The sequence below is a fragment of the Eulemur rufifrons genome, chromosome 1 (assembly GCF_041146395.1).
Source record: "Eulemur rufifrons isolate Redbay chromosome 1, OSU_ERuf_1, whole genome shotgun sequence".
In the NCBI taxonomy this organism is placed as follows: domain Eukaryota; kingdom Metazoa; phylum Chordata; class Mammalia; order Primates; family Lemuridae; genus Eulemur; species Eulemur rufifrons.
This window is the reverse complement of record NC_090983.1, coordinates 63,342,098-63,356,649: the sequence shown is the minus strand read 5'-3', so window position 1 is coordinate 63,356,649 and position 14,552 is coordinate 63,342,098. Positions and strand designations below refer to the sequence as shown.

Here is a 14,552-nt window from a genome sequence, read left to right as displayed (position 1 = left end):
CCACCCAGAAGTAATTACTACTAATAATCTGAACAGAATACAGAATTGATATTATGAACAGAATATTAATTTAATTATGTATCATAAACAGACACACAATTATAACTAAATTATATATAAATGGAATTATGGCACATTTTATCTTTTAAGCTGCTCTCTTTTAATCAAAAAAAATCAACATCTTTCCATGTTAATAAATATAGCTATTATCCATTTTAATTGCGACTTATCATTTTATTGCACAGTTGTTCCTTGCTTCCTTTAAACAATTCCTTTTCAATGGACATTTTGAGTATTTCCTATTTTTCTCTTTTAAACAAGGCTGCTACAAACATTATTATGTATGCATCTCTTTACTTGATGATATTCCTGGTGTAAATTCTCAGATGGAGAATCAGTGGATCAAAATGTTATAAAGCTAAAATTTTGATACCATCTTCCAGAATGATTATACCTGTATACACTCTTACATATAATATCAGAGGTTCTATTTCTTTCAACCATTGACATCTCTCACTTATCTTTTAAATGTTGGTTTCTCTCCATATTTGTCTCTGATTTTTTAATTCTTATTCTTTTGTGCTTACACTGGATCACTTGCTTCTGGCAATGCTATTTCCACCTATAAGTGCTGTAGGAATCTATATGGGCATAACCAAAATGTTCTATGTGTGTCCTGTAACCTTTTATACATTGAATATACCTGAGGTAGACACACTGAAAAAGATGGATATAATTGCAGCACAGGTCTAATATACTCTCTTTATTAGGATAAATTGATCAGATTACTGTCTTGGATATAGAAAATTGTCAGTAACTAAAAAAAAGAAAATTAGGATGTTCCACCAGGCACCAGGTAGTGGTGTTCTAATAATCCTCCTGTTCTCCTCCTTTAGCCTCCTGCCTCCCCAGTAGCCTTCATTTGTAGCATTTGACAATCTCTGTGGTTAAATATTTTCTCTATGGCTGATTTCATGTCACTGAGGTGTTTCCACTGAACACAGAGTTAAGATGAGATGTGCACATCTAGTTCTAGTGAGCGGAGATAAGCCAGCTCCAACACACCACTGCTGCCAGGTTAAATAACCTCGTAGAGTGCAAGCCATTGTTTTTGTAAAAATATATCCTATAAAAAATCATTGAAAAATAAGAAACATAGTTTCTGTATGTCAGTATAAGTACATTTTTATTGCAACTAATGTTTAAGGAGACAAAAATTCTTTTTACTTCCTAATAAAAATTTATTCAAGGTATGCTATGTCCCTGGTCCCTCTGTGTTCCTGTGCCTCCCTTCACAAGGCATACTATCTATTTTTTACCTACCAATACAGATCCTATCTTCCTTAAAGTCCTCTTCTCTGTGAGCCATTTTTTTTTAATATTCCAGCATACTCCAGCATACAATGCTGTAAAAAGACTTAAGATTTGATGTCATTCATTTTTTTATTCAATAAACACTGAGCTTTTAATGTGCCAGGAACTGGGAATATCAACATGATTAGAAAGACCATGTTACAGCCTTTAGAACCTATCATAGGCATTATACACTTCATTATACTATGTTATTTCATTGAAATTTTGAAAAGTTTTATAAGGAAGTACAAGGTTATAAGAGAGTGTATACTGACAGTTACGTGTGATAAAATTAGACTGATTTGGTAGATCTGATTTTGACTTCATTCAGTCTCTGTGTGGTTTGGGGCAAATTGTTCCTTTTGTTTTTAACTTTATTGAGGTATGACTGGCAGGTAAAAAGCTGTAAATAGTTAGTGTATACAACTCACTGAGTTTGGGTAAGTATATAACCAAGAAATCATTACTAGCATCAAAGCCATAGATACTAATATTATTAAATCCATCATCTCCCAAAGTTTTCTTCTGCCCCTTTTATTATTGTTATTTGTGTGTGTGTGTGTGTGTGTGTGTGTGTGTGTGATAAGAACACAATGTAAGATTTATCCTCTTGGAAGATTTTAAGTATATAATACAATATTGTTAGCTATAGGCACTATGCTGTATGGTAGATCTCCAGAACTTACTTATAAGCAAGTTGCTTTTTTTGAACCTCATTTCCTTATCTGTAAATTAGGGGAAATAGTCCACAGTTTATAGGGATTATGTGAAGAGTAAATGAGAAAATATAAATGAAACACTTAGCATAGTAATGGCACATTATAGGTTCTCCATAAAAGTTAGTTTCTTTTTTTTTAGCTCTAAACTCTTACAGCTATCTCAAGTACCAAATGACTTGGCAATTATTTATATTCTGCCTTGAATTTTGTTTGCCTTTTCTAGTATTCTCAGCTTGTACACTTAAGCAGGTTCTTATATATAGTTTGTTATCCCTATCAATGTCAGTCACATTCTTGTTAATTTGTCTTTCCATTGAGATATCTGTCATTAGTTAACATTTCCAATTATTTTCCAATTTGAAGTACATTCCTCTGTTTCTTTCAACACTGGATTTTATATTCTGTCCATCCGTCTTTTGTAGTTTCTTAATTTTTCTTCCAAATAATTTTTATCTCTCAGCTATCGCATGTTAATGAACCATCTCCAAACTTGGTGGCTTCAAATAACAACCACATTATTTAGGTCATAATTTTATAGGTTGTCGATTTGAGTTGGACTCAGCTGGTTAGTTCTGATCTTAGTTAGCTGGCTCCTGCATCTATAATACGATCAGCTGATGGTTTGGCAGCTCAGGCTGGCTAATTTTTGAGGTCCTCAGCTGGATCCTATCAACTAGGGGTTCTCTCTATCTGATGTCTTATCATCCAGCTAGCTAGCCTAGGCATGTTTACATGCTGGTATTAGTTCCAGAAGCAACAGAGGGTAAGAACCAATGCATAAGTACCTTTCACGCATCTGTGTGTGTCACATTTGCTAATGTCCCATTGGTCAAAGCAAGTCACATACCAAGTCCAGATTCAAAGGTTGGAGGAATACATTCCACCTCTTGATGGAAAAAGCTGCTAAAATATTGTGGCCATTTAAAAAATATCTACCATATTATTTATTTATTTCTCATTTGTAAACATCTCTGCAGAAATGCCAAGTGTTTTTTATCTTCACTTTCAGATGTTTTGTTTTATCCCTTCAGTTTCACTGTTGAATTCCATCAACTTTTCTCATGGAAATCTCTTGTTTTTCTCCTCAGCAACTCTTCAGTTTTTCCAAGCAAGCCTTTCTGTTCTTAATTACTGGAATTTTCAGAACGACCCATTTTTACATGTGTATATGTCTTTTGAGTTAATATAATACAAAACTGAATATGGAAAATTTTACAATTTTATATTTTTTGTTCATTTTCTAACCTGTTTCCCTGAAGCAAAGTAGCAGGATTGCTCAGAAATTGTAATTTAATTAAAATGGGGTTGGGGAGGTAAGGAAGTACCACCTTCTCTTTTGCATTCATTTTTTTTTAAGTACCCCAGAACAGATGTTGATCTATTTTCACACTCTTCCTTGCAAAATAAAACAACAAAACATAAATATTTTAAAATAATAGTGAAATTTCAAACTTTTGTGATTATAAAAATGTATGCTCTATCTCACCTTGTCTCAATCCCCCTATTCTGACATGAACTTCACATTATCTCCCCAAATTGTTCTTCCGTTTTTGCTCACACTATCTCCTGTTTCTAGACTTATTACTCCTCTGCTGATTCAAAACCTACTTATTGTTTAAGACTAACTCAAGTCCCACCTTCTCCATGAAACTTTCACTGCTCATTATTCTTGATTTTACTCTAGCGTGGATGAATATTTGCTTTATTTGTGAAAGAACATTTGCTTTATTACAGATTGGAATTATTTAATGCTTTTTATATGCATTCTAATTTGTATTTTTTGCTGTTTTTTTTTTTCATTGCTGGACTTGTTTTTTTACTGATTTAAACTCTAGGCTCTCTGAGCACTGTAAACATTGAGCATTAAGCTGTTTTACAATCTATCAAGTTCTCATGTCTTTTTTTTCTTAGAAAATACATACTATTAGGATTCATTCACTTATTCCACAAATGTTGAGTACTTATCATATTCCAAGATTAAAAATAACACTGCTATCTCAAGTTAAAAAGTTAATTTAGTTGCTATGTTTTAGGTAAGACAGTGTTATAAACTTGTAAGAAATAGTATTTTTGAAAATATGCCACAGTACCTTCTAAACTAGTAAATCTCAGACTGTGGCTCTTTTGATGAGCAACTGTAGGACTTTCAAGATTTCTACTTTCTATCTGAAATATTCACCTTCATGAGTCCCTTTGCTTTGTGACAATTATAAATAGCATCCCAGGGTCAGGCAAACGTGACCAGCACTGGTGTAATACTTTCTTTTTCTTTTAGTGAAACAACATAAGGAACAACAGTGCAGTAGCCTAATAATGCCTCTTTGCTATACACACACACTCATACCTTCTTGGTCTCTTTCTTCTGTCTTTCTATTGTTCTCCCTTAGCAGAGAATTTCTGCTAGAGTTCTTTGATATATTATGATAAATGAAGCCCTGTTGTGTTTTCTGACTCTGTTAGAGTCTCCATGGAATTAAAGCTTATGTGCTTATTCAGCTTAAGGTACTTGACCTTTTCCCATGACTGACACATCTAAATTTCTGTAGCAAATCAGTAATTATGTACCAGCTGTGTTATATTCATTTCACCTAAAAAAAAAAAAATTATTCTTTTCAAAAGTAGATAGCTGGACTCCTTCCCTACCAGCTAAATGAAGGAGAGTAGTTTATTACTAGTATTGTTAATCCTAGTCTCCAAATGCATCTCTTTGCTCCATTGCATTCTGTATGCATTCAGTATACTATGACCACAGTCATATCAAGAATTGTTTCAGTACTGGTACTTACATAATTAAAATATTTTCAGTAATTCTGAATTTACTCAACACAATAATATCCACACAACTTATTTTAACAACTACTGTAAAAAATCCCATATTCGTTAGCAAGATTTGTGCTCAGAGAGCAATATTTATAAACCTTTTTTTCCTTTATGGGGAAATTGTATTTTCTCTCAACTGACATATGTATCTTTAACTTAAAGAGAAATATGGCACCTACACTTTCAACACTCTACTCCTCAACAAGAGGTAGCAACTGGTTACTTCCCAAAACTCCCTGTACTTTCTTGGTCTGGCTTAAACTCCAAAGGCAGTTGATTAGATTTGTTTAATTTTGGAACTTGACCTTTTTCAACCTTTTGTTTCATGAATGATAAAAAGCATTTTCTGAATGAGATAGATACTAATATTTTCATTTTATAGATGAAGTAATTGGCTTAAAGAGATAAAGTGATTTTTTTCAAGGTTACATAAATATAATGACAGAGATGAGATTTTAAATGCAAGCATTTGACTCTATCTCAGAGATCATGGTTTTAATTATTATACTACTCTATACTTTCCCATATAATATAACTTAATATTGTGGCAAGTATAATAATAAGTAAGATCAGATACACATAGATATTAATTCACTTTATTTTGTTTGTCCAAAATCAAGCCTTTTTTAATTATTAAGGGGCTTTTTGTGTACTTTAATTATCTACAATCAGTTAATTGAACCAATTACCATTTTCACTTGCCTACATGGATCTCTACAGGACAGAAAACCAAATATAGAAACTATTTTTCAGCTTGCAGTTTTCCAGAGGATTGAGCTATAATTATTTTTAGAATTATAAGAGATTAATATCCCTTACTGACCGAAATATATTAATATACAATATCAGATTTTCTTCCAGCAATAGAGGAATGACCTATTCTGTAATTTCCTGCCAATCCTGCTAGAATTTGGAGGTATTTTAACACTGTCTCACAAAAATAAGTATTTCATTTTTTATTCTTAATAAAAAAATTACATAATTTAATTAAAAATATAGCAAATAAAGTAGACAAATTCATTTAGTTATCCATTTCAAAGAACACTATCAGCCTAAATATATATTGAATATTTTAGAAATCTCACAACTTCAATTACTTGTCTTCTGAAACTTAATATTACTATAAGGATTTTGGTTTAGGCTTTTCTTGCTATGTTAGTCAACTGGAGCTGCCATAACAAAATACCACAGACTGGGTGGCTTAAACGACAGAAATTTATTTCTGATAGTTCTGAAGGTTGGGAAGTCCAAGATCAAGGTTGCTAGCAAGGTAGGTTTCATTCTGAGGACTCTTCTCTTGGCTAACCTTAATTACCTCCATAAAAGGCCTATATCCAAATACAATTGGGTTGGGGCTTCAACACATGAACTTTATGGGGACACTAACTTTCAGTCTACAGCATTGCCATTATAGCATTTTACTACTTGGCATTTGAGAAAGTAAGATTTTTTAAAACCTAGTATATGTTTTCTTAAAAGGTTTTTTTTTCCTTCCAATATAATACTCTCATATATAATCTAGTTGCTAAAACAAATATTCCCTTATTAGCTTATACTTTTGCTTCCTCATAAAGGAAATTTCTCTATAGTTACTCAGTGCTATGAGTAACTATTAACCTTGACTTTAAAAAAAATTTATGACTTTATCTTTTAAAGCAGTTTTAGATTTACAAAGAAATTGCACAAAAAGTAGAGAGTTCCCATAGTTCCCTCTCCCTGCTGCACACAGTTTCATCTATTATTAATATTTTGCATTAGTGCAGTACATTTGTTACCATTGATGAACTAGTATTAATAGGTTATCATAAGTCAAAGTCCATAGTTTACATTAGGATTCACTCTGTGTTGGACAGTTGTATGAGTTTTGACAGATGTATAATGGCATGTATCCTTCATTACAATATCATACAGGATAGTTTAACTTCCCTAAAAATGCCCTGTGCTCCACCTATTCATCCCTACATCAGCTCCCTGAACCCCCTGACAGCTACTGATATTTTTACTGTCTCTATAGTTTTAACTCTTCCAGAATGTCATATAGTTGGAATCATACAAATATACAGTTTTTTAAGACTGTCCTTTCACTTAACAATATGCATTTAAGGTTTTTCCATGTCTTTTTGTGGTTGATAGCTCATTTCTTTTTCCAGTAGTCCTTCCTTATATGTGGGGGATATGTTCCAAGACTTCCAGTGGATGCCTGAAACCTCAGATAGTACCAAACCCTATATATACTGTGTTTTTTCCTATACATACATACCTTTGATAAAGTTTAATTTATAAATTAGGCACAGTAAGAGATAAACAACAATAATAAATAATAATGAATAATAAAATTGAACAATTACAACATTATGTCAGCATCACTATTCTTGTGCTTTAGGGACATTATTAAATAAAATAAGGGCTACTCGAAGACAAGCACTGCAATATGTGACAGTTGATCTGATAACTGAGATGGCTACTAAGTGATTAATAGGCAGGTAGTATATAAAGTGTGGATATGGTAGACAAGGGGTGATTCATGTCCTGGGCAGGATAGGGAGGGACAAAGCAAGACAGTTCAAAATTTTATTTTGCTAGTGAGAATGGCACTCAATATAAAACTTATAAATTGTTTATTTCTGGAATTTTCCACTTAATAATTTTGACCTTGGTTGACAGCAGTAACTGAATCTGAGGAAAGCAAAACCACAGATAAGGGGGGACTATTGTATTGCTGAATAATACTCCATTGTATGGATGTACCATAGTTTGTTTATTCGCTCATCTGTTGAAGAACATCATGGTTGCTTCCCATTTTTGACAATTATGAAGAAAACTGCTATCAATATTTATGTGCAGGTTTTTGTGTGGACATAGGTTTTCAACTTATTTGGGTAAATATCTCGTGAACTAATTAGGTATTTAGATTAGAATCAGAACAGAAACCTTATGCCTTTTATAAAGATTAACTCAAAATAGATCATAGACCTAAATGTAAAACACAAAACTAAACCACTTCTAGAAGATAACAAGAGAAAATTTAGGTGACCTTGGGTTTGGCCAGGGATGAAATGCTATGGACTGAATGTTTATGTCCCTTCTAAAACTCATATGTTGAAACCCTAATCCTCAGTGCAATGATATTTGAAGGTGGGGCCTTTGGGACGTAATTAGGTTATGAAGGTAGAACATTCATGAATGGGCTTAGTGCCCTTATAAGAAGAGACATAAGAGAGATGATCTCTCTCTCTGCCATGTGAGGATACAGCGAGAAGGCATCTATCTGCAAACAAAGCCCTCACCAGAGATCAATTGGCCATCACATTGATCTTGAACTCCCCAGCCTCTGGAACTGTGAGAAATAAATTTTTGTTGTTTAAGATACCAGTCTATGGTATTTTTGTTATAGCAGCCTGAACTGACTGGGACAACTTATATCCGTAATATATGAAGAAGTCTCAAAACTCAATGATAAAAAACAAACAACTCAATTCCAAAATGGGAAAATATCTGAACAGACACCTCATCAAAGAAAATAGAAAGTTGGCAAATAATCATATCGAAAGATGCCTCTGTGTAGCAACCTGTTTGCACAAGCACATACCAGATCTTACCATTATCCAGAACAGCACCTCCTCTGAATTCTTAACAATTCCCCATGTGGACCCAGCTTCAATCCTACTTTTTCAATTCCTTTGAGTCTATTTCTCACTCCCGTTGGAACCTCCAACTCCTTGAAGTTTTCTGTCTTCTGGTTTATCAGGCTTCTCCTTCTTCATCCTGGATTCAGTGGTTAGCCATTCCAGCCCAAGTCTTGCCTTTGATACCCTGATTTTCTATCACATCATCTTTACTAATCTGCAACCCTATGTGAAAACAGCATTAAGTAACAGTAGAGAGACCTGAGAATACCTGTCTATTCAGGTAGGAGGGAGCACACACTGGCTTGTAGTGTGTGAGGCAGAGTGTATTTAAAAGTATGCCTGGAGAAATAGGCAGAGGATGGATATTGTTTGGAGTATTAAAATATGAAAATATTTAGAGACTTTATTAAAAACATCTAAAAATATATATTAAAATATTTAAAGTATTAAAAATTTTATCTCATAGACAACAGAAAACAATGAGTTTAAAGCAAGGGAATAATATAGTCAGATTTGCATTTTTTTTTAAAGGCATCAGCATTCAGGATGGATAAGAGGTGGGACAAGATTGGAGTTAGGAAAAAAATGGTAAGGAGAATGTTCTAATAGTCCTGATAAGATATGATAATGGTCTGAACTAAGACAAAACCAGTAGGTATATTGAAGAGGGCATGGTTTCAAGAGGTGTTTAGGAGTTGGGACCTGGTGATAAATTCATTGAGCTTTGAGATGATTGGATAAGTGGTACATTTCCTGAGATAGATGACAGTTGATACTTGTAGGACAAAGAAAAGGATGAATTCCATAGAAATGTTGAGTTTGATATGCCTGTGGAAGTATGTACAGGTGAATATGTCTGGTAGATGGTTGGATATGTAGATTTGCAGTCCAAGAGAAAGGACTGGCATCAACATGCAGGTCTCAGAGCCTGCAGCATATATGTTGTTGTTGAAATCATGAAGTCAAGGACAGAGTCCTGGGGTTCCCAGCCTTGAATGGAGAAGAAATAGAATCATCAAAGGAAGTAACATGGATGAAACAAAGGAAAAGGAGGAGGAGGACCAAGAGAAAGTATTATCATGGAGAAGAATGTTGTCACTGGTATCAAGTGCCACAGACAGAAACAGTAGGACTGAAAAAACTCCATGGGATTTGGCATTAGTAGGGACCTTGGTGAAATCTGTTTTATTAGAAGATAGTGACTTTTTCATACACTTAACTATGAAGGGAGGGGAATTGGTGAGTTAATACAGTTAGCTGAGGGTAGGGAGACAACAAAACAAATTATTTTCTAACAAGAAGAATATAATTAAAGTATGGGGAAAAGAGAAATTACAAAGACAGTAAATTAATGATGATTGCAAAATATGTAGCCAAATAATTAGTATTTTAAAAGTTTGTGGTAGACCTGTGGTATACTTAATTAGGAAATATGCTAAAATACAGTGCCAAGCCCCAAGCTTTATATAACATAAACACTCAAAAATAATTTGCTGGATTGAAGTAAATTGAGTTTCTGTTAACATGTAAATCATCTTCTGTGCCTTAGAATAATTCAGAGTTTAATTTGTGCATTTATTTCCTAATGAAGGTCATCGAACACTCTTTATTGGAGTTCATGTGCCCCTGGGAGGAAGGAAAAGCCATCGACGTCACAGGCATCGTGGTCACAAACACCGGAAGAGAGACAGAGAGAGAGATTCGGGATTAGAAGATGGAAGGGAGTCACCTTCTTTTGGTAAGAATATTTTTCCTTGTTTTTATGAAATTTATGATTATAATATACTTGCTTATACAATTTATAATTAGCAGTAATACCTCATACTCATAAAATTATTTTTACTTTTATAAAAGAGATGGGGAGAAGTGGGAGAGAGAAAGCTTGATCTTTGTTTTTCTCTTACGCATTTGCTTTGTGAAGGTGAGAATTGATTTAAATTTATGATATAGGAAATACAACTAAGTAGTAAAGCTTAGTTGTATAAACTCTTGATAATTTGTACAAATAATAGTCATTGCTCTTTGTAGTTTGAAAACCCAGGGGAACATGTCTTTATTCAGTTCTCACTTACACTATTGCTGATGCTGCCCAAATTTCATTCTTAGGATGTGAAGGTTTTACTACTAGTATTTTGAATGTTCTTCCTTTCAAAGTATATTCAGAATACCACCATATGTGTTTTTGTAGTTGTTTACAATTTTTGAGTGTCACGAGAGCCCATGTACATCATATAACCAAGAAGCTAGCTTTCAACTCCTCGACCTTCCCACCTCCTGTGACCTTTGCCGTCACTGCACTGAGCGCACCTACTCCTCCGGAATTATTCCACCTCTGAAGCCACTCACTCGCTCACCTTGCTCCCTGACCACAGCTTGTCTCCTTCTTACTTGCTTGTGCAATTACTTCACCCTTCTACTTTTTTTCTATTCATAAGTTGTCTTTATTTCCTTATCTTACTCTGATTTTATAGCATGTATTTTTAGTAATACTTTAGTATCACCAGTATTCTATTAGTATTACTAGTAATCTATTTAGTAGTACTAGTATTCTAAATACCTTTGGTCCCCTGGTTTAGTTTTATTCATACATTTACCCCGTCTTTTAAAATCATACTTTTGTTGGGGTTCCTCTGTTTTCCTTTTTTCTCCCTTCCTCCCCAAGTAGACACACTGTGCTGGAAATAGTCATTCATCAGGGCGGATTGTAACCATCATAAATTCATGACTCAAGCAGACCTTCAACACCTCCTCCCAATTCTATTGTATTCCTTTGGCTTTTGAAAGGATTATTTTTCACACTTTTTCACCATTCTCCAACATCCTCTTTTTTTTTTTTTTTTTTTTTTTTAACCATCACTTACTAGATAATCTTGCTTTCTACTTCAAAGGAAAAACATCACTGGAAAGAACTCACTTAAGTTTCCTCCTATGAAACAGATAGACCTATGTGACTACATCTGCAACCATCCTCTCTTTTCTCTTAATCTAGTGAGGGGGTTTTCTTTTCCATTATGCTTAGTTCCTAGTCTCTCTCACCACTTCTGGAAACTGATACCATTTCTAATCTAATTGACCTCTTCCTCTTCAATTGGATTGTTCTTATTACCTTTTAAACATGATGGAGTCTCTCCCAATTTAAACAGTTCTCCAACCTCGTTCCAACACATATTTAGTCATTCAGATATGAAGTACGTTAACTACATATAAAAGTTTGGGGTAACAATTTTACTTTTAAAACTGTATAGATACTGCTTTATTCAATATCTGGCTTCACTAAGTGTTGCAGAGACATCTCTAGTCTATATTTTTTTCATTTTCTCTGTCTTTTACGCCTGAATGTTTATAAGCATTTTCCTTTGTCTTTTAATGAAGAAATTTGCTGATAGATCTAATGGTAGATGTATTAAAAAGGCTTCCTAGCCTGCATCCACTGATATTTTTCCACTTGGGGAATATTTTCTTACTATATCTGTTGCTGTTCCATTTTGTTTGATCTCTTTGTGAATATTAATTATGTGTTGGATTTCTGATGTTTATTCTTTGTCCTTTTCCTTTGTAGTTTAATATTAGTCTCTTATATTACCATTTGATTATCTGCAATATAAATTCTGCATTTTACTATTTCTGTGATGGGTTTTGATTTTGCTGTTGGATTTTTAGTTTTCTTGAATTTCTTTCTTATCTTATCCTATTTTATTTACATTTCCTCCTGCCCTTTCCTAATTAGTTTTTGTTTTTCTGCTTGATAGAGTCTATCCCCTAGCTATTTCTGGACATTTTCTTTTTATCCTGAAGTTGATAATTTTCAGAGCTATGATCTTCCTTTGGGCTGTCAAGATTAGTTTTACTCTTTATTGATTTTTAGTATTTTTACAGACTCCCAGTTTTTTTCTTTTTACTCATTGTTAAACAAGGCAAGGTATCCATGCAGTATCTACCTAGGTGTATCCTAAGATAGGTTAGCCCAGCTGCTGCCAGTACACTCCTTGTCTTCATCACTACGTATAGTTATAGGTGTTAAACTTCTCCAAATGCCATGTACTTCTGCCAGGGGTAGAATAGTCGTTGGTGGGGGAGTACATAAGTAAAACTACTCTGAGTATCCTGCACTAGTATGATAGAAAGATGATTGTCTCTGAGTCAGTGAACAGAGAGTAGAGGATGTACTGTTTCCCATATTTTCAGGTGTTTCCTGTTTCATGAGGTGGAGTCTTGGATTGTAATAAGGGGATGATTGCATATATTTTTTTCACTCAAGCTCCATCTGCTTATAGTTAGTAGAGACTCCCTCTTAGATGCTAGGAGTGGATTATCTGTTGGACTAAGTTTGATAGTGAGTTTTCATCATCTTGTGGTATTTGAAAAATTATATTTACATCATCTTGGAAATGTTTAGTAAACGAACAAAAATAAACTGTTTTTATCATCATTTGCTTGTTTCCTCTGCCTCTTTTTCTTCCATAGCTGTATGCATTATGTCAGTTTTTCTGTAACAGTGGTTCTCAGTATTGACCGCACTTGAGAGTTCCAAGCCCACACCATTCAGAATTTCTGTGCCTGAGGCCCAAGCATGGGTATTTTTTAAAAAGTACCACAGGTAATTCTACTGTGCATCCAGAGTTGAGATCTACACTTCTAGAAACTTTGTTATTCAAAGTAAGGTCCATGAGCCAGCAATATTGGCAACACATTTGAGCTTGTTAGAAATGCTGAATCTCAAGCCCTATTCCAGATCTCTTGAATCAGAATCTGTATATTAACAATATCCTTAAGTAACATATGCATGTTAAAGATTTGACAAGTGATACTCTAGAACATTGCATGTCAAACCTTTTTGCACATTAGAATCAACTGAGGAACTTTTAAAATCATTGATACTGGGCTCCACCCGCAAAGACTTTTATTTAATGAATCTTGGGAGTTTCCCTAGCCACTGGTATTTTTAAAAAGTACCCCAAGGGATTTAATATCTACCTAGGATCAAGAATCATTGACCCTAAGAAGCTTCTACTTCTCTATTTGGTGAAACTTGGAAATAAGTCAGGTGGCCCAGATTCTCTCTCTGATGTGTCAGCTGCTATTTTTGGATGCCACCTACCTCGTTCCTCCCCCAACCATCTGAGTATCTTTATTGACATTTAGACCTAAGATCTGTTTTATCGGGGACAAATGTTTGGCACCCTCCTGCTCTCTAAGCGGTGGAACTTCCTGGATTTCACTTTTTTCAGTTTTTCCAGGACTAATTGTTTGCCTTTATCCCTATTCCACAGTCAGTTCAGTTGCCTTGATAGTCAAGTACTCAGTCAAATGCCGAGACTTAAACCATGTCCTAAACACCATCTCACTTAATTTGGGCTTTGATATTCTGCGTGGTGAGACTATATGAGATTTATATGCTGAAAGCTTCAAAGGAAATTTCTGTCCACTTAAGAAATATTATTTTACTTGAAAGGTTTCAAAAAAAATATTTTGAAGTCATTCTTACAGGTGTCTGAAAATTCTTCAGACTCAACTTCCAAAGAGGTATTGGGTAGAGGAGAATTCAAAGACCCCAAGGGCAATCACAGCAGCAATAAAAATAAATAAATGGGACCCAATTAAATTAAAAAGCTTCTGCACAGCCAAGGAAACAATCAACAAGAGCCAACAGACAACCTACAGAATGGGAGAAAATATTCGCATGCTATACATCTGATAAAGGGATAATAACTAGAATCCACAAAGAACTCAAGCAAATCAGGAAGAAAAAAAATCAAACAACCCCATTAAAAAGTGGGCAAGAGACATGAACAGATGCTTTTCAAAAGAAGATAGATTAATGGCCAATAAACACATCAAAAAATGCTCAACATCACTAATCATCAGAGAAATACAAATCAAAACCATGGTGAGATATCAGCTAACTCCAGTGAGAATGGCTTTTATCAAAAAGTCCCAAAACAATAAATGCTGGCATGGATGTAGAGAGAAACGAACACTTATACACTGTAGGTGGGACTGCAAACTAGTGCAAACTCTATTGAAAATAGCA

The 14,552-nt window shown here is 34.2% G+C and overlaps 1 protein-coding gene across 14 annotated transcripts in view; it reads left to right on the top strand.

Moving 5' to 3' along the window:
* Window positions 1-14,552, top strand: part of SLC4A10 (solute carrier family 4 member 10) — a 313,419-nt gene that overhangs the window by 145,325 nt on the left and 153,542 nt on the right. For 13 of the 14 annotated variants that reach the window (XM_069472121.1, XM_069472113.1, XM_069472090.1 and 10 more), the window contains one exon: window positions 10,113-10,259. The exons of the other annotated variant lie outside the window; for it this stretch is intronic. In XM_069472121.1, the coding sequence (XP_069328222.1) occupies window positions 10,113-10,259 (147 nt within the window). The remainder of the gene's footprint in view (window positions 1-10,112; window positions 10,260-14,552) is intronic. 14 annotated transcript variants of the gene reach the window in all.